The sequence below is a fragment of the Pelophylax lessonae genome (genome assembly GCF_965119305.1).
Source record: "Pelophylax lessonae genome assembly, chromosome: 6".
In the NCBI taxonomy this organism is placed as follows: domain Eukaryota; kingdom Metazoa; phylum Chordata; class Amphibia; order Anura; family Ranidae; genus Pelophylax; species Pelophylax lessonae.
The window spans coordinates 97,189,745-97,210,253 of record NC_138773.1 but is presented as its reverse complement, the minus strand read 5'-3'; the positions used below and the strand labels follow the sequence as shown (position 1 = coordinate 97,210,253).

The window sequence follows — 20,509 nt, the reverse complement described above, 5'->3', positions numbered from 1 at the left end:
GTAGGGGTCATTCACATGGGGGGGGGGCGGGATGTTAAGGGGGCTTCCAGATTCCAGATAAGCCCCCTGCCCGCAGACCCCCCACAAGCACCAGCCAGACATCAACATGGGGACAAGGTGCTTTTGAGGGGGGGGGGGGGCACGCTGTTTTTTGTCTTCTTCTTCTTTTTTTGTTGTTGCCGCCGATTCTTGTTTTTACATTCAACTGTCAGCGGGGACCCCGCTGACAGCTGATGACTCATCGGTTATTAGTGACGCGGTGGCACGCTTTCCGGCCCGCACCTTAACTACCAGCTATACACAGTATGTTATGGAGGGGGGAAAAAAAATCACATCAAAATGCTTTCATTTTTGGTGAGGGTCTGTTGAAGTCTATTACACGCAAAACGCAATCTGCTGCGGAGAAAAAAAAAGTCCCTGACCATTTCCAAAAACTCACTGGCTAAAAAAAAGCATAGATATGAACATGTACCATAGGAACCCATTTAAAATGGACTGTAGTGCATTTCTGCAAAACACATTAAAAAACACATGGATGTGAACCTAGGGTAAGTCTGTTTTTCAAATGTATCGGTTTTCAGGGATAAGACACGCCATTTACCACTGGCAGACATGCTTACAATGGTCAGCTTTTATTTATTTATGGAAATCCCAAAAGGAAAAAGACCATTAGCTGTAACTGATTATAAAGTATTAGCTGGAGTTTGGTTTCAATTTGTTAGTGTTTTAAAATCTGCTAGTACACGTAACGCTACCTGTAGGCACTCTAATACAGGAGGTGTGTTACTGGTCAGATCACCAGGTGAAAACAGGGGAAAAAAAAGTCTAAGAAAAGAAAACTGATACAGCCATCTCATATAATCAGTAGTAAGCTGCAATATATTACATTATTTGGTTTTGGGTTTAATACCGCTTTTAGTTCGCAGATTTTTAGTTTCTTATGCATTATTATTTTTTTATAGGGATTGGCTTGTCTTGAGCCTCTGAGATGTACTTGGTCCAGCAAGGCGCTGGAAAATGAAATGGTTGTGGACCTTCCTAATGCATTCGTTATGCACTGGCTAGCAGAATTACTAAGATCACACGAGCCACAGGAGATCAGCAGCTGCGCTGATGTAACGTGAGCGTTAGCAACTCCATCATAAACTAATGTAACTGGAGAACATAGGTAGGAGAGAACTAACCAGACTTCACAGCTACCGGCTAATCTACATGGCGTCTCGTGTCTGATAACCATCTAGAGATGCCAAGTGGTGTGAACATAGATTGCATCTATGATCACTGACATTCAGTTTTTAAATGTTTGTATGTTGCCAAGCTGGATGCTTATAGTTAGCACCTTCGTTGAGAGATCATTTTTTGGGTAACCCATAAAACTCCCCTCCCCTAGTCGCAGAGCACCCCCTTTCCTTCCCCTCTGCGTTTTGACCCGGTTTTCCCTTCCTTATCTCTTTGAATAATCTCATCTATTTAAAAGCCAAACACCCCCATCACCCCTACTACTTCTTAAATGGTTATATCTATCTTTTATATTCAGAACCATAAAATAAAATAGGATATTACACGTGATTATTTTTATTTTGCACCCATGACGTTGTGAGTGCAAAGCAGAACCGCTTTCTACCTGCTTATGTGTGCAGGGTTATAACAATACATATAACTGCTGAAAGACTAAAAGGGATGGTGCATCTCACTTCCTTCTGCTGGAACACACTGGGCCAGATAAATTGGGGTTGGCAGTTGTTGAGGGAAGCAAATTGTCACATGTGACTTGTTTTGGAGGACTGCATGTCAAACTGTTATGTTGTAGCACCTATAGTTTTGCACGCAGTAGAATGTGTAACTGTCTGTCTGGTGGCTTCATCCTCTTGATGGCCTACTGCATACTGCTATTGCTCCAAATATTGACAAACACATTTTCTGTTCCATTCCTTTTTTTTTTTTTTTTTTTTTTATGCGGAGCGTGACTTTTCATGTAATCTGTTTGATTGAATTGGGAATTTTTTTTTTTTTTTTTATTTCATTTTTTTTACTGTTGCTGCATTAGTCAAATCTTTCATTTTAAACCCATTAAACTGAACCATTATTTGGTGGATCCATTAAAGCAGGTTTTTGTGTGCAAAATATTTGGTGCACTGACAATAGTTCATCTAGCCCAGCCTTTCTCAACCAGTGTGCCGCGGCACACTGGTGTGCCGCGGAATCATAGGAGAGAATGGCTGTCAGATGAGCCCGATCTCCCGATCCCCTACTGAACTGTACATCGGCACTGGGAGGGAGCTCTGTCAGTCTCAGCAAAGTGAAAGTAAAGGGAGTGGGGAGTGTTTTGTGCTCTCTGCTGTCCCCTACAGTGCAGTACCCAGCTGAATGAGGAAAGGTACTGTGCTAAAACTTTTTAAAAGGGCTTTCTATGTACATGTGTGTGTATATGTACGTGTGTGTACGTATGAGTACATGTGTATGTGTGTACATGTATGCATGTCTGTGTGTAGATGTGTCTGTATATGTGTGTACTTAGTGTGTACATGTCTGTATGCGTGCATATATACATGTGTCTGTATGTGTGTGTATGTATGTTACTTTTAATCCTGCCCCTACCCGCAGAAATGCAGGGAAATAAGTAACCGTTTTTTTTTAAAATTGGGCCACACCAAAAGAACCCCACATTTGCCAATGTGCGGGCTACCATTAAGAATTAATGGCACCCCTAAACATCAGGGCATTTGTCTTTGTGTCAGGAATGGACGCGATTTTGCGCGTGTTCCACGACATACAGTAACGTGAACCAAGCGTTGGACAGGGGTGCCTCAAGACTGAAAACACTTTTCAAGGGCGCCTCGACTGGAAAAAGGTTGAGAAACACTGATCTAGCCTATTGCCTCCCTGTCTTCCAAAAATGAGACTTGTCTAAATTACCCAGTTAAAACAAAGATTGCCAACAAGTACAGGCATACCCCGTTGTAAGTACACTCACTTTACATACACTCGCGAGTACAGACACAGCCTGGTCTGCTTGGCATGGCACTACTCCCAGTTTTTAACATTGGCATCTATGGGAAATCTTGGTCAGCTTGACATGGCACTGCTCCCAAACCACAAGTGACAGGGATACCAAACTTAGGTAACACAGAGAGGGGACCCAGGACTACAACATATCCTATTTGTGGCCCTCCAGCTGGCCTAGGTAATCTACCATGTTATAGTCCTGGATCCCCTTAACATACTCCCCAAGCTTGGTGTCCTTTTCACTTATGGTTTGGGAGCAGTGCCATGTCAAGCTGACCAAGATTTCCTATGGAGCTAGTGTATTTACATGCATTGAGAAATGAAAAAAGGTATTGCTTCACTTTAAGTACATTTTTGTTTTACATACATGCTCTGGTCCCGCTTTGTACTTAAAAGTGGGGTATGCCTGTATGTAGGGAGTATTGGGCTTCCCAATAAGCAAGTTTAGCATGCTTATTACAGACCATTTTAATCTTTATAACCATCCATGTAGAGCATCTTCGATTCCCTGGCCCTTAAAATAAAGCCTAGTACGCACAGGCCGAAATGCCAAGAGACCTTGGCCAGTTCCAATAAAAACCAGTCAACATTCAGCCTGTGTATATGTCAGCCAGTCCGACAGAAGCATGTTGGACAAGCATGTTAGAAAACCAGCAGCCGACTGGGTCCCAATTAGCGATCTCAGCCTGAGAGGGCTGATCAGAGTGTTCTAGCAGGGGGGCCGTCACCGTCAGAACCACAACAGCTCAGTGGAGGAGATCACTGTACTAACGTTGGATTGTCTGTTTTTTTAATTTTTCTTCAAAGGAACGAAAGAAAACTATTTGTGTGTACAAGCCTTAAGTCACACTGTATGAATCTTATGATAAGATTTATTGAAGTGGTTCTAAAGGCTGAAGATTTTTGCATTCTATAATTGAAGGTAAAAAACTTTCAATGTGCAGCTCCCTCCTCAGCCCCCACTAATACTTACCCAAGCCCAATCTCGATCCAACGATGTACACGAGAGCCGAGGCACTCCCAGGTCTCTCCCTCCTTATTGGTTGAGATGCAGTAGCTGGAGCCTTTGGCTCCTGCTGCTGTCAATCACAGCCAGTTAGGAGGGAGTAGGGGGCGGGGCTGAGCCACAACCTGTGTCTTGGACAGTGAGAGCCAGCTTGGGAGTTGCTTGCTATGGGGGCATTCTGCAAAGGGGAGGAGCCCAGAGCGCCAGCGGTTTACCTGAGAAGAGAAAGATTGGGGCTGCTCTGTGCAAAATTGTTGCACGGAGCAGGTAAGTACAACATGTTTGTTGTGGGTTTTTTTTTTCATTTACTAACACTATAAAGGCTGAGTTCACCTTTTCAGAACAAATAACAAATACGCATATTTTTTCAGAAATAAAATGTGCATTCATTTTGCCACCGGAATCAGTGGATCACAGTTGCATTGTCAGGCTTCGGCAGACAATTACGCCACTTTTTGCCCATACCTCCTGTAGCTTTCCGTTAGAAGTCCTCAGCGCCCTCATAGTCCAATGAGAACTACAAGCCATCTGCAGCGGTGGAAGACGACACTTGTAGTTTCGTTTGTTCATTCACAGGGTCCTGTGAATGAATAACACGGCTTTGCAGGAGAAATCCCACACAGCCTTGACATTTTTAGAATGTGTCAGTGGATGCGGGAAGGGCATCCCCCTGCCCGTTGTCACAGTGGAAGGAATGAGGGTTTTGGGCAGAGTAGAAGCTGGAACATGTTGCATGTTACACTCTAAATATGGATGTGTCATATTACAAAGGTAAACATAGCCTTAAGCCCTGGTTCACACTAGAATGTGGTGTGGGAAACCCATAATCCGTGCACGTTTCCCGCACCACATTCAAATCACACTGCCCTTGCGATCTGAAGTGGTTTCCAGTGCAATCTTAACAACACCCCCAAACGCAGGTCGCAATGCGTTTTGCCTGCACCAGATCACATAGTACAATATGACCATGCGATCCGGTTGCAGTGCGTTTGGAAAATTGCTGCATGCATGACTTTGGTGTGGATGCTGTGCGATTTGCACCTATTCTAAATGAATGGGCTCAAATTGCACCACACTGAATCACATGTGGATTGTACAGGAATGCAGTGCGATTCACATGTGATTAATAGTGTGAACCAAGGCTTAAACCAATCTATTTTTCCAGTGTAAACGGACTCAGTCTGTAGGGTTCTGCTGCTTTTCTTTTTCTGTTGCTTTACAATGGAAATGCTTCATAGATTTGTATTTCTCTTACTGTGGTTTTACATTTTTTTTTAAAGACCTCATAAATGTGTCTGTGCAGGCTAATCTTAAGTGTCCATCTGTGGCCATTTGAAAGGTATGCTTGGTATGTGATGACTGAGAAGTATCATTTTTATGGTTTAATCAGCAAGCTTTTAGGTCAGAATATCTATATTTCTCATCTGTACTTCCTAACAATGGACCTATTTCTGTCTAATGTGTCTTTAATTTGACAGGTGCTGTACCTGGAGCAGTTGCTGTGCTGCCTGCAGTCCTTGATTATCATATGCCAGCAGTACTGTACAGACATCAGCCTGCATTGTATGAAAGTACTGATAACAGTATTGGCTAGCCCGGCTTCTGAAAACCTCTATGAAAAGGTAATGCTATCGCCAGAGCGTCTGCTTTTTGCTACCCACTTAATCCAGTATCTCCATATCCTACAGTCTACTCACACACATTCTTCATTAATGTATGTCTTGAATCATTCTAATGTGAAGGCTAAACAGATCAAGTGTGAATTGTACATGGATACACCTTTCATGTACATTTATACTGTACGTTTGTTGCCCTCTATTGGTAAGCCTAACCAGTCTCTACTTACAGTGCCTTGCGAAAGTATTCGGCTCCCTTGAACTTTTCAACATTTTGCCACATTTCAGGCTTCAAACATAAAGATATAAAACTAATTTTTTGTGAAGAATCAACAAGTGGGACACAATCATGAAGTGGAACGAAATTTATTGGATATTTCAAACTTTGTTAACAAATAAAAAACTGAAAAATTGGGCGTGCAAAATTATTCAGCCCCTTTACTTTCAGTGCAGCAAACTCTCTCCAGAAGTTCAGTGAGGATCTCTGAATGATCCAATGTTGACCTAAATGACTAATGATGATAAATAGAATCCACCTGTGTGTAATCAAGTCTCCGTATAAATGCACCTGCACTGTGATCGTCTCAGAGGTCCGTTTAACCACTTTACAACCGGAGGATTTTCCTGCTGTACGTCCAGGCCACTTTTTGCGCTTCGGCACTGTGCGACTTTAACTGACAATTGCGCAGTCATGCAACGCCGTACCCAAACAAAATTTACGTCTTTTTTTTCCCACAAACGGAGCTTTCTTTTGGTGGTATTTGATCACCTCTGCGCTTTTTATTTTTTGCGATATTAATAAAAAAATGCAAACATTTTGAAAAAATAACAATATTTTTCTACTTTGACAGTTAAATAATATCCAATATATTCCATTTTTGTCATATATTTAGGCCAAAATTTATTTAGCTAAATGTGTTTGACAAAAAAATTCTCAATAAGCGTATTTTTAACCGCTTTAAAACTGGAAGATTTTACCCCATTCCTGACCAGGCCATATTTTGCGTTTCGGCACTGCGTTACTTTAACGGACAATTGCGCGGTCAGGCGATGCTGTACCCAAATTACATTTATGTCCTTTTTTACCCCACAAATAGAGCTTTCTTTTGGTGGTATTTGATCACCTGTGCGATTTTTTTACTTTTTGCGCTATATACAAAAAAAGAGCGACAATTTTGAAAAAATAACAATATTTTTCAAATTTTTTTTTATATGAAATTACCCAAAAAAAATGTAAAAGTCAAAATTTTTTAACATTTTAGGCCAATTTGTTTTCTGCTACATATTTTTGGTAAAAAAAATCGCAATAAGCGTATTTTGATTGGTTTGCGCAAAAGTTATTGCAGCTACTAACTACGGGAAATTTATGTCATTTTTATTGTTTTTTTTTTTTAACTAGTAATGGCGGAGATCTGCGATTTTTTTTTTTTTTTTTTTTTTTTTTTTTGTGCAGGACTGCTACATTGCGGCGGACAGATCGGACCCTTGACTGACATTGTTTACACTTTTGGGGGTACCAGTGACATTACTACAGTAATCAGTGCTATAAATATGCACTGTTACTGTAAAAATGACACTGGCAGGGAAGGGGTTAACTTTTATTGGTGATCAAGGGGTTAATGTATGCCTGGTGCTTACTAACGTGTGTGGGGGGAGGGGACTGTGTGACACAGCGGCGAGCGCGCACCGTCCACAAAGGGAGTAGGTCTATGTCACTGGACGATATCGAGCCACTTTGCCGCAGTACCAGCTCAGTGAGCGGTCGGCAAGTAGTTGAAGCGCAGAGAGCATCATGAAGAACAAGGATCACACCAGGCAGGTCCGAGATACTGTTGAGAAGTTTAAAGCCGGATTTGGATACAAAAAGATTTCCCAAGCTTTAAACATCCCAAGGAGCACTGTGCAAGCGATTTAATATTGAAATGGAAGGAGTATCAGACCACTGCAAATCTACGAAGACCTGGCCGTCCCTCTAAACTTTCAGCTCATACAAGGAGAAGACTGATCAGAGATGCAGCCAAGAGGCCCATGATCACTCTGGATGAACTGCAGAGATCTACAGCTGAGGTGGGAGACTCTGTCCATAGGACAACAATCAGTCGTATACTGCAGTGGTCCTCAACCCTGGCCTACAGGGCCCACTAACAGGCCAGATTTGCAAGATAACTGAAATACATCCCAGGTGATATCATTTGCTGCTCAGTGATTGCAGTACTCTAGTCTGCATCTCCCCAAGGTAATACCTAAAATCTGGCCTGTTAGTGGGCCCTGTAGGCCAGGGTTGAGGACCACTGGTATACTGCACAAATCTGGCCTTTATGGAAGAGTGGCAAGAAGAAAGCCATTTCTTAAAGATATCCATAAAAAGTGTCGTTTAAAGTTTGCCACAAGCCACCTGGGAGACACACCAAACGTGGAAGAAGGTGCTCTGGTTAGATGAAACCAAAACGTTATGTTTGGCGTAAAAGCAACACAGCTCATCACCCTGAACACACCATCTCCACTGTCAAACATGGTGGTGGCAGCATCATGGTTTGGGCCTGCTTTTCTTCAGCAGGGACAGGGAAGATGGTTAAAATTGATGGGAAGATGGATGGAACCAAATACAGGACCATTCTGGAAGAAAACCTGATGGAGTCTGCAAAAAACCTGAGACTGGGACGGAGATTTGTCTTTCAACAAGACAATGATCCAAAACATAAAGCAAAATCTACTATGGAATGGTTCACAAACATACCCAGGTGTTAGAATGGCCAAGTCAAAGTCCAGACCTGAATCCAATCGAGAATCTGTGGAAAGAACTGAAAACTGCTGTTCACAAACGCTCTCCATCCAACCTCACTGAGCTCGAGCTGTTTTGCAATGTGGAATGGGCAAAAACTCCAGTCTCTCGATGTGCAAAACTGATAGAGACATACACCAAGCGACTTACAGCTGTAATTGCAGCAAAAAGTGGCGCTACAAAGTAGTAACTTAAGGGGGCTGAATAATTTTGCACGCCCAATTTTTCCGTTTTTTTATTTGTTAAAGTTTGAAATATCCAATAAATTTCATTCCACTTCATGATTGTGTCCCACTTGTTGTTGATTCTTCACAAAACATTACAGTTTTATATCTTTATGTTTGAAGCCTGAAATGTGGCAAAAGGTCGAAAAGTTCTAGGGGGCCAAATACTTTCGCAAGGCACTGTACGTCTTCTTTTTCTAATTCATGTGCCAAATTTTGTATCTTTACTCAGAGTGAGGTAGTATAAAATCTTTGTCTTTTTTTTTTTTGCTGTCCCCACTGGGGAGATTCACTCCCAATTTTTGGTGGCCATTGTCTCCAGTGTAAAAAGTGATGGGAAATATAACATTTAGGCGTTTTCAAAAGAAGGGAAAGTGAAGGGAAAACTTTATTTCCTACTCTATCCAAAACTAAAAAAATCTTTGACTTTAACCATGCTTTACATTTTGCATAGAGTAGAAAATGTTTAATACTGGTGTAGTATATTGCTTTTTGAGTCTGTTATGAGGATCTGTTTTAATTGCTCTCATTGACCCTTTTGGAGAGATTTACCTTTGTTTCCTGAGCTGGTGACCAGTGTTAAGCCTGCAATACATCGAAATTCACCCGGTTCAGGATGGATCGGCTGAGATTCAGTTCATGTATGGGCAGGCAGTCTGATTGTATCCAGCCTGTCTTATTTTTTTACATTTAATTACAGCCAGTCGCTAGCAGTAACCATACTCTGTTAGTTGGAAGGCCCCCAGACCTTCCCCGGCAGAACACACTATTGCTGTGGGAAGCATTCCCCCATCAACATGGACTGTCTTGATGAGGGAATCAAGGGGTTTTCTTTCCTTCAACCTGTGGTGGAGTTATCTCTGAGCTTCTTCACTCTGCTCTGTACTCATGATGTGCAGACAGGAATAAAGACTGTCCAACCTACTGTAAATTATGGTAGGTGTTGGGAGTTTCCGTTTATTGGTCACTGCTGCTGTTTACCTTTACCTCTCTTTCCTTCCCATTTCCCTTCCACTACATCTCCTTCCCATTCCCATATGTCTCTATCTTTACCCCTCTCCTCCTTTTTTTTTTTTCTCTCCCTTTTCCTCACTCCTTCTTCCCACTCCCTCTCTCCTTCCCATTTTGCTCTCCCTCTCTCTCTCCTTCCCGTATTCCTGTCTCCTTCCCATTTTGCTCTCACTCTCTCTCCTTCCCATATTACTCCCCTCTCCTTCCCATATTCCTCCCCTCTCCTTCCCATATTCCTCCCCTCTTCCTTCCCATATTCCTCCCTTCTTCCTTCCCATATTCCTCCCCTCTTCCTTCCCATATTCCTCCCCTCTTCCTTCCTATATTCCTCCCCTCTTCCTTCCCATATTCCTCCCCTCTTCCTTCCCATATTCCTCCCCTCTTCCTTCCCATATTCCTCCCCTCTTCCTTCCCATATTCCTCCCCTCTTCCTTCCCATATTCCTCCCCTCTTCCTTCCCATATTCCTCCCCTCTTCCTTCCCATATTCCTCCCCTCTTCCTTCCCATATTCCTCCCCTCTTCCTTCCCATATTCCTCCCCTCTTCCTTCCCATATTCCTCCCCTCTTCCTTCCCATATTCCTCCACTCTCCTTCCCATATTTCTCCCCCTCTCTCCTTCCCATATTTCTCCCCCTCTCTCGTTCCCATATTGCTCCCTCTCTCTCCTTCCCATATTGCTCCCTCTCTCTCCTTCCCATATTGCTCCCTCTCTCTCCTTCCCATATTGCTCCCTCTCTCTCCTTCCCATATTGCTCCCTCTCTCTCCTTCCCATATTGCTCCCTCTCTCTCCTTCCCATATTGCTCCCTCTCTCTCCTTCCCATATTGCTCCCTCTCTCTCCTTCCCATATTGCTCCCTCTCTCTCCTTCCCATATTGCTCCCTCTCTCTCCTTCCCATATTGCTCCCTCTCTCCCCTTCCCATATTGCTCCCTCTCTCCCCTTCCCATATTCCTCCCTCTCTCCCCTTCCCATATTCCTCCCTCTCTCTCCTTCCCATTTTGCTCTCCCTCTCTCTCTCATTTGCTCTCCCTCTCTCTCTTTCTCGCTCTCTCTCTCCTTCCCATTTTGCTCTCTCTCCCTCTCCTTCCCATTTTGCTCTCCATCTCTATCTCTCTCTCCTTCCCATTTTGCTCTCCCTCTCTCCTTCCCGTATTCCCCTCTCTCCCTCTCTCCTTCAAACATGGCAGCTCCGGATTTCACACATCCACAGATAATGTAAGATTGATAGTGGCACTAGCATCTGTGATGTGTATTTACATTAAGTTGACATAGCATATTATTTACGAAAAATTATATTCTTAATGTGATCATAATGCAAGATCTGCTTTAGACGGAGTATTGGCTGTAAATGACTGGTAGATTTCCTCCTGTTGCCCTGTAACACTCATAGCATGGGTGTGTTTACCTTAGACTTGCAACACTAATGTGTGGGTAAGACGCCGTGATCATCCAGTGCTTTCAGCTTGATGGAGGTGCCCTGTAGCTTAGGGTCAGCCAGTGATGAGCTGACTGTTAAAATTCAGCTTTACACTCTTAGTCTTTGCACAATATTGCTGGTCCTGCATTTCTATGTATAAAATATTCTTGTTTTTAGAGAACATAAACTTGTACGCTAACATCACATCATCTTTATATTATATCACCTAAATTATTTGAAGGTTCTTATTTTGTTCCAGTGCTCCATCAATCTCTGCTAGTCGCACCATTGAAAAGCAGACGCAGTGTCAGCAATGTAATGTTCTTTAGCGGTTTCAGAACACTGATCTTTCCGAGTCCTCAAACACCCTTTATTGAAAATAATCTATAGGTTTTTGAAGTATTTTCCTGTGAATACAAGATCAGTATAAACAATTAGAGAACCCAGACACACTGGTCAGCCATACTATGCTGACCACCCACCATGACCCATGACATGGAGCATGGACTCCACTAGACCTCTATAGGTATACTGTGGTATCTGGTGCCAGAACGTAAGTAGCATGTCCTTTAAATAGCAAGGTGTGTGTGTGTGTGTGTGTGTGTGTGTGTATGTATGTATGTATGTATGTATATATATATGTGTATATATATATATATATATATATATATATATATATATATATATATATATATAATTATGCAGCTAGGATCACGCATAAAGATAAATATCGAGTCTCAAACAGCCACTGTCACCTTGTCCAAGAAGGCATTGTAACTTTGTCTCTGTTACGGCAACCCCTGCCCCATCTAATACTTACCTAACCTGCACTCCCAGAAGTGCAAGGTAGTGTCACCAGCTGCAGAGAACACACAAATAAAAGAATGTACTTTGCAGAGACCCTGCCACTTTGATCTGCATGGGCAAAGTGACAATATCTCTTTGGGTCATTGTAATTGTACATGTTTACTTGTAGAAGATTTATATTTGCCTCCTTACTGGTGAGTGAAAGGGACCCAATGATATTGTCCTATCAATGTTTTGACCGTACGGGTTGTCTCTCCACTACCAAGTATGCTGTGTGTGAGCTACAGCAAATATCATGCATCAAATAGCACTGGCTCAAGCTTTTTAGGACAGATAAAGCTAATTATAGAGGCAAATATAACTTTTATTTTATACCTACAATATTTCAATATTGAATATTAAGATTTTTACATAAGCCTATGACTAAGTGATCTTCTTAAAGGGACAGTCACCCAAACAGTGGTAGGTAGACTGAGGTGGGTTTATTCTCCCACCGATTACGGTGGTCTCCAGTATTGACATCTTCCAGGCAATGTTCCCTCTAATTTTTTACTGGGCTGAGCAAATAAAAAAATTTCTGAGCGCAGTGCTCCCCAACCTTTTTATCGCCGCGGACCGGTCAACGTTTGATCATTTTTCTGTGGCCCCCAATCAATGCAGAGTGCCCACAGCATTGCCCCCAATCAATGCAGAGTGCCATAGCATTGCCCCCAATCAATGCAGAGTACTACAGCATTGCCCCCAATCAATGCAGAGTACTACAGCATTGCCCCCAATCAATGTAGAGATGCCAGCGTGCCCCTTTTCAATGTAGAGGTGCCAGTGTGCCCCCTTTCAATGTAGAGATGCCAGTGTGCCACCTTTCAATGTAGAGATGCCAGTGTGCCACCTTTCAATGTAGAGATGCCAGTGTGCCCCCTTTCAATGTAGAGATGCCAGTGTGCCCCCTTTCAATGTAGAGATGCCAGCGTGCCACCTTTCAATGTAGAGATGCCAGTGTGCCCCCTTTCAATGTAGAGATGCCAGCGTGCCACCTTTCAATGTAGAGATGCCAGCGTGCCCCCTTTCAATGTAGAGATGCCAGTGTGCCCCCTTTCAATGTAGAGATGCCAGTGTGCCCCCTTTCAATGTAGAGATGCCAGTGTGCCACCTTTCAATGTAGAGATGCCAGTGTGCCCCCTTTCAATGTAGAGATGCCAGTGTGCCCCCTTTCAATGTAGAGACTCTTCAGTCCCGAGTCTAGTAATGGTTCTGCCATTTTTTCAGTTTTTAATTAATGCAGAGTGCCCACAGCATTGTCCCCAAATCAATGTAGAGATGCCAGTGTTCCCCCCCCCCCGTGCACTTACCTCATGGTCACGGGCGGCAGCTTCTCTTCAGTTCATTCCCCGGCTTCCTGCCTCTCCTCAGTCCTCCTGACTCCCCGAGTCCCGGCGCCTCTTCCTCGGCCAATGGCATGAAGTTGGCCTTTCGGCCAATCAGGAAGCGGGAGGACCCGCTCCCTGATTGGCCAGGAGGAGGATCCGTGTGACAATAGCGAATTTTCATTCGCTATTGTCACACAATGGGCGTGCTCTCGCGGCGCACGCTCTGCTACACGGCCGCCACGTCTGCGGCTGCGCGGTTTGAATAGGTGCTTGCGCGGGACCTTCATTCACACTGCGCGCCCGCGCATGCGCGCAGGCTAAAGGGAACACTGCTTCCAGGGCATAGTTCTTGGTTCTGTTCTTTGCCAATGTGGCGTTTCGGTGTTCTTGCTCATCTTACTCTTCTGTTCCCCTCCTGTTGCTTTCTTCATAGTGTAATGTTAGTTACAAATCCAACATGAAGAGTGGACCCTTTTGATCATGTCCAAAACCAGTGTACAGACCAAGGAACTTTATATCTCTCAGAAACCTCTGTGGAAAATAATCAGGATAAGTTAACCTTCAAAATATGTTACATGTTCCAACCATATTTAGTGTGGAACATGTAACATGTTCCAGCTCCTGCTGCCTCTCCCCTCAATCATTACTGCTTCCCCCGTGACAGCGGACAGGGGTTCTTTTCCCTGCATCCACTGTCACTTTTTGAAAAGAGCGTGGCTGTGCTGGGCTTCACCCACACAGATGTGTCATTCATTCACAGTTTCCTGTGAATCCACAAACTACAAGTACCATCCTCTACCGCGGAAGACAGACATATGGTTTAATGGGCTGCAAGGGTGCTGATGAGGGCACTCATTAGGGCCTAGTGCGCTGACAGAGGTACGGGCTGAAAGCCAGAGGACAAGTCTCAAGGAGTCCACATTGAACATGTGATCTACTGATTGCAGGTGCAATGCTTTCCAGTTTTTGACTGGAAAAAATAATAAATACTTTTTTTTTCTGCAAATGTATGTGCATTTATTATTTTTTCCATAAAGGTAAACTTATCTTTGAGAAACTGGCAATTGAACTCTCAAGTATCTGCCAGTAATTGAAATTATGCGCTTTAAATTACTAGCCGGGCCTTTAAATATAAACATATACTGAATACTCAGGTCCCCACAAATCTCTACTTAAAATATTGTGCACCTTTTAATATATTGCTCCCTCCTTCACAGGTTCAAGGTGTGATGTTGTCACTGGCTCAAATACAAGGATTGAATGATCACCTGGACCTGTACAGACAGCACATGCAAGAGCTAATGCAGTGGGCATCACAAAGTCATGACCAATGGACCAATTTTTCCATGGAGAGGGCCCAGTATGAAGTTCTTGTATCAGAGTCTGGTAAGCATTCTGAACCAATTTAAAGGAACAGATTATACTGTATTATTAACGTGTGTGTCTGAGCAAAATTAAAATAATTAAACCTATTTAATACATAAACCCAATGCTTGCACAATTTTCTCATGTTTAATCCATGTAATCACTTTAAAATGCAAGTACAGAAAAAGTCATTTATTTGCAAGAATTTCAGTGTGCTCTTAACTTCCTGTTTGAGCAGACAATGCATAGCCTCTAAAAAAACTTAAATAAAATCCAGGGCACCACTCTGACTTCTAATTTGGTAAAAGGTAAGATAATTAGAACACTTACTGACTGCCCATGTCCACTGACTCACAGATTTTGTAGCCTGTGTGATCCTAGTAACCCACACAGACAATACAAAAACTGTTTGGATGTGTTAGGACAGCAGTGTGCATGCGTGCACAAGCAGCGACTGCCGTACGTGATGACGTCACGCCAAGGAGGTGATCTGTAGGAGTGAACTCATGGGAGGAAAAGGATGTTCAATCGATTTCGGAAAAATAAACTGATACTTGCTGTACAGAAAAAAATGGGGAAATGTTAATTTATTGCTGAGATGTACTGAATGTTAATTTTTTTATTTTGCCAGATCATACCAATTTAGGGCTCATTCACAACAGACTGCTAGTTATAATGTGCACCAATGTGCTTGGCAACGCACCGTAGATGTGAATTGTATCCCAAAGCACAGCTGCAGTACTCTGCTATGCACCTACATTAAAGCATTACACACAGATACATATTGTTTGCAGTACTTAAAAAAAAAAAAAAAGTGACAATGGCAGCCATTCCATGGCCAATTAAGAACTAGTGCTTAAAGGCTAGGTCACCTTTTTTCTTTTTTTTTTACACACAAGCGTGGAAAGCATTGCACCCATGGTCAATGGATTATGGCTACAATGCTAGGCTCTTGTAGACCTAGGTATGGGCTTTAAGATGCCAATGGATTACGAGTGTGGTGATTAATGCACTTGTATTCCATTGAGAACTACAAGCAGTGTCAGACAGGACTTGTAGTTGTAGGAGCTCCGCACAGCTATGCAGATTTCAAAAGTGACAATGCCTGTGGGAAAGAGGAACTACCACACACTGTCATGTGAAAGGGGGCATGCTTGGTGATCACATGACTGGCTGGCTCTCTTCTCCCCGTCTGACAACTGCATGGGGCGGGGCCAAGATTCCCCTGCTAACGTCACTCGGGAGGAGAGGAGGAGGGAGAGAGAGAGCCAGCTGGTTACATGATCGCCAAGCAGCACACTGAGATCAGGTATATACAGCATTTTTTTTATAAAACACAGACAGAGGCACACAGGCTTAGGAAACAAACAGGATTATATAACATATCAACAGTTATTTGAGCAGCAGGAGGGGCAGGCGGGCTGTGACACTGAGCTGACAGGCAGGGAGAGGGGAGGAGGATAGAGGAGCTACAGGAGAGCAGAGTGCAGGGCTAAGCATGACGGAGGCATGTACAACTGACCACAGTGTCAGGGCTCAGCAGCCATGATATATTGTGGTCAGTTTACAAAGGGGAGGGCAGAAATTGGCAGAATCAGCCAGGTTTTTTTAGGTGATAGAAGGGGCAAATTACACTGCACTGTACTGTATAACATGCTTTAAGGGAACAGGATCAATATATATATATATATATATATATATATATAATTTTTTTTTTTTTTTTTAGGGTAACAAATGCTTTAATGTCCAACTCAGGACAGTAATCACCTGTTGGGGTTCTGTATTTCTTCATTGCAGGAAGAGACTATATCAATCAGCTATATTGAGCTAGACAGAGCCATGTATGCTGCAGTGGCTACATTTGGTCCATTAACAAACCCTCCTGTTTTCAGCACCTCCAGAATTACTTTTTTGACATACAGTCTGAGAAAACTGCATACCTTTTCAATTCATAACTGCTGAGTTATAACGGTGTTGAAACTGGTGGTTGACCTTTGTTTGCATTACAGTGTTACCTGAGCGTATCCATGATTTCATTTAGGCTCTGATCCAATTGGCTAACCTGCCCTGCTTTTAAAGGGAACCTAAAAGTGTATTTCTAGTGAGCGCACGTTTGTAACATCTGCCTAAAAGTCATTTTTGAGGCTGCTTTTAAGTCTTTTTTTTAATGACCAAAATCCTTTAGTCACATTGTCTAAAAAAGTATTCTTGATGGGGGTATTCAACTTTGTTTTTTTATTTTATGATGCAGTAAAAACTGCTACAGTGCGTTAAAAATATGCATTTCGGCAAAAGGAACGCAAAGAATAAAATTACATGTAAGCAGCGATATGTCTGAACTGAGTTTCAGGACTCTATAAATACACCCTAAGGCGTCTTGCAGACTGCAGCTTGAAAAAGCTCAGTACAGCATTTTTTTTTACTGAGCTAAAGTGTAGCCTATTATTTACAATATGTATGTGCACACAGGAGCATAACAAGTGCTGAATATTCCTCAGTAAAAAAAAAAAAAAAAGGAAAATCTTCTCAGTCAGTATTGCACCACAGCTATCTGCAGTTTTTTTTTTTATATAATCGCACATGAAGCGATTATCTGCAGTAAGGTTGAAGCACGCCATTTGTGCCTAGGGCCAATCATCTGTAATTAGCTGCAGGAATTCCCTTTAGTGGTTAGTCTGTCTTTGCTTTTTATAGGCTGAGCAGCCACAACTATCTGTATCAACCTGTAAATCCAGCCACAGGAGTATGCTGGATTCTTGTTGCAGGTGGTACATAATCGCCATACGAATCAAACCTAAGATGTACCTTTTTCTCAAAAAAAAAAAAAAGGGGGGAGGGAGACCTAAAGGCTTACCTCTCTTTTAAAAAAGCCAGCTACCGGGCTATCGCATTCGTCCGCTTTCTTAAATAATGTCAATGGTCTGGAACAAGTATGCAGATGAGGACTTCTGACTTTCCTGATATATTCACCATCAATGAACCAGAAGGTTACCAGAACAATGTCAGTGATGACACCCCCCATATTTCCACAATGAAAGCCGTACATTTGTGTGAACTCATCACACAAATGAGTGATCAATAGAGAAGCAAGGCTGAAACGTTTTTAACATTTTCAAATGCTTCGTTTGAACTGCCAGGGTATACGAGCGTTTTTACTTTAAAATATGTTTTTTTTTAAAAAGCTGCTTGGGAGCAAGGAGGGAGTCGTGTCAAATTAAACTTTTACAAGTTAGGAGGACCTCCGCTGCCTCTTTGGATTTACTTATGTAGCATATTCCTAGTAGGTGCTAGTGAGAGAGTATAGTTTTGAGCTCTATCTGCTTGCCAGAGGGGCTGCAGGTAAATCTATATTGCTTTCTGCCTACCAGAGAGAGAGATCTGTCAGTGAGGTCTGCTCTGTATGTGATTGATTCAGTCTAGAGAGTTTTTCACGCTGGTCCAATAGGGAGGCATGTTGGACAGTGGAAGGAAACCTGACAAATGGGTGCATAGGCTTTTGATACAGTCCTGGTGATTGGCAGAGGGCAGGTCACCTAGGTGCATTCTGGGATACTATATAAAAGCCAGGAGCACATGTGCTGCAGGGTCTTTGGCTGGAGGGAGGAGACGGCTGCCTCCTCCTCTGAAGAGGTGCCATGCGGTTGCAGAAGGTCGTCCTGGGGGCCTGAGGAATGCACGAGAGGAGCTGAACCCAGAGGTCCAAGAGAGCTGGCTGGGACGGGAGACAATGGAGACCCTGGGACCACAGTATCGTGAGTACAGGGACTCATGCCAAGGGGCCTGACCTGAGGGGGCCACCCCTAAGTGTAGGGTAGTCAGTGGACGGGTGTCAGAAGTGAAGAAGAAATAGGATGCTAGTGAGAGTGTCCTGAAGATAATTGTCAGTTCACCATGTCGTCTTAAGGGAAAGCGACTCAATCCAAGTTCATCCATAGTGGCAGGGTGAATCAACAGTCTGGCTGTATCATAAGATAGGAGTCCTCAACTTTGTATCCCACTATTCCATTCTCCTATCCCCATTAAAAATAAAACAAAAACAACCAAATACCCCTGGACTGATTATTGGAGTGAGCCAAGGCAGGAGAAAAGAAGAACTTGAAACTGTCATTATTGTATGCTGGTAACCCAGGTGGACCCGCAAAGTGAAATCTGGCAGTCCTTACGGGGGCAGTGCTGCACTTATATTGATGATTGGCCTTCAGGGAAAGTAATCCCACCTTGTCCATTTTTATCATATGCTTGACTTAAAGATGAACGTAAGGCAGAGATTTATGACATTTTTTTAAAGGCAAGCAAGAATTGAATTCAGTATCAGCCTAATACAGTCTCTGTACAGCAGAATTTAGACTGGGAAAGGGGAAGCCATTCAGTTGTGCTGCATTTTTAGGGAGCATGCAAATGGCAGGAGAGATGACCGAGATGAGCATATTCGTTTCCTACTTTTCCATTCACTGTCAAGTGGCAGGGTGGAGGTGGTAGGAAGACCTAGAAGTGTACTAAACTTCTGCAGAGAAAAGTCAGGTCTCATTTCCTTCCAGACGGGGCTGTACTGTGTGTGCAGATTGGTGTAAATATGACATATGGATGGACAGAATTAGAACTCCTTTGTCAGGTAAAACTCTCATATATGGATTTGATCTGTATATTTATATTTTGCTGAAGTTCAGCTTACCTTGTCCATATTTGGGACAAATTAAATTTTAATAATAAACTATATTATAATTTAATTCAAAAGTGCTGAGTTAATATGTGTGGAATCTAGGTGTGTCTCAGTCCCCAATAAAGTACGCAAAGACAGGAAAAGGGGGCCCACGGGACTTTTAATAGACACGCAACGAATATATGAAATTACATTAGTTTATTTTCTAAAAACTATATAAAAATGATACTTCAAAAGACAAAGATGATCATCAACAAAAAAAGTAAATACAAAATACATACACATAATTATTAGTCTGTTTTTGACAAATCAAAGATACTGATCAATCTGTACTGGATGAATCTTGACGCGTTTCGCAAAAACACTATTTAGCTTCATCAGGAGAAAACACAGATATCTATCTGAAAACAAAAATATCATACATGAAGCAAAGATCAATGAAAAAAGAAGAGAAAAAAAAAAACAGGAGAACCAAGGAGGGAAAAAGGAGGAGGAAATAAAATACCTTCACATACAGCAGTAGCTTGGAATTTCAGCCGTGGTCAAAATCCACCATGTATGATATTTTTGTTTTCAGATAGATATCTGTGTTTTCTCCTGATGAAGCGAAATAGTGTTTTCGCAAAACACGTCGAGATCCATCCAGCACAGATTGATCAGTATCTTTGATTTGTCAAAAACAGACTAATAATTATGTGTATGTATTTTGTATTTATTTACTTTTTTTTGTTGGTGATCATCTCTGTCTTTTGAGGTATCATGTATGTATTTTTTATGTAATTTTTATAAAATAAACTAGTGTAATTTTATATATTCTTTGTGTGTCTCTTAAAAGTCCGGTGGGCCCCCATTTCCTGTCTTTGCGTATATTATAATGTAGTAATATGATTAATTGTATTTGATAATTTTGTTAAATGTAATTCCTATATTAAGATATTGGGGTAAGTTAAACACATACAATAGTTTCAATTAACTTCAAGGACCTCAAAGTGAATTTGCTGCTTACGTGTTGTATGATCAGTTTGTATGACTTTTTGGCAAAATGTATTACAGGGGTTTTCATTCCCATTAAAATATTGCTAACTATTTACTGGCTGAAATTGTGAGATGTCTTTGAATAAAAAGACACATTTTATTAAAAAAATTAACGAGAAATGAACATTTGATCAAATAGATCAAGAATTGCTCAAATGAAGTTTGCCTGCATTTCAGCCTGTAAAAGTATTGTTCTCCATTAAATTAATTG

At 42.2% G+C, this 20,509-nt stretch overlaps 1 protein-coding gene across 1 annotated transcript in view; it reads left to right on the top strand.

Moving 5' to 3' along the window:
- DNAAF5 (dynein axonemal assembly factor 5) overlaps nucleotides 1–20,509 on the top strand; it is a 125,612-nt gene that overhangs the window by 72,455 nt on the left and 32,648 nt on the right. Inside the window, exons 7-8 of the mRNA XM_082260645.1 lie at nucleotides 5,491–5,634; nucleotides 14,456–14,624. Of these exons, the coding sequence (XP_082116771.1) occupies nucleotides 5,491–5,634; nucleotides 14,456–14,624 (313 nt within the window). The remainder of the gene's footprint in view (nucleotides 1–5,490; nucleotides 5,635–14,455; nucleotides 14,625–20,509) is intronic.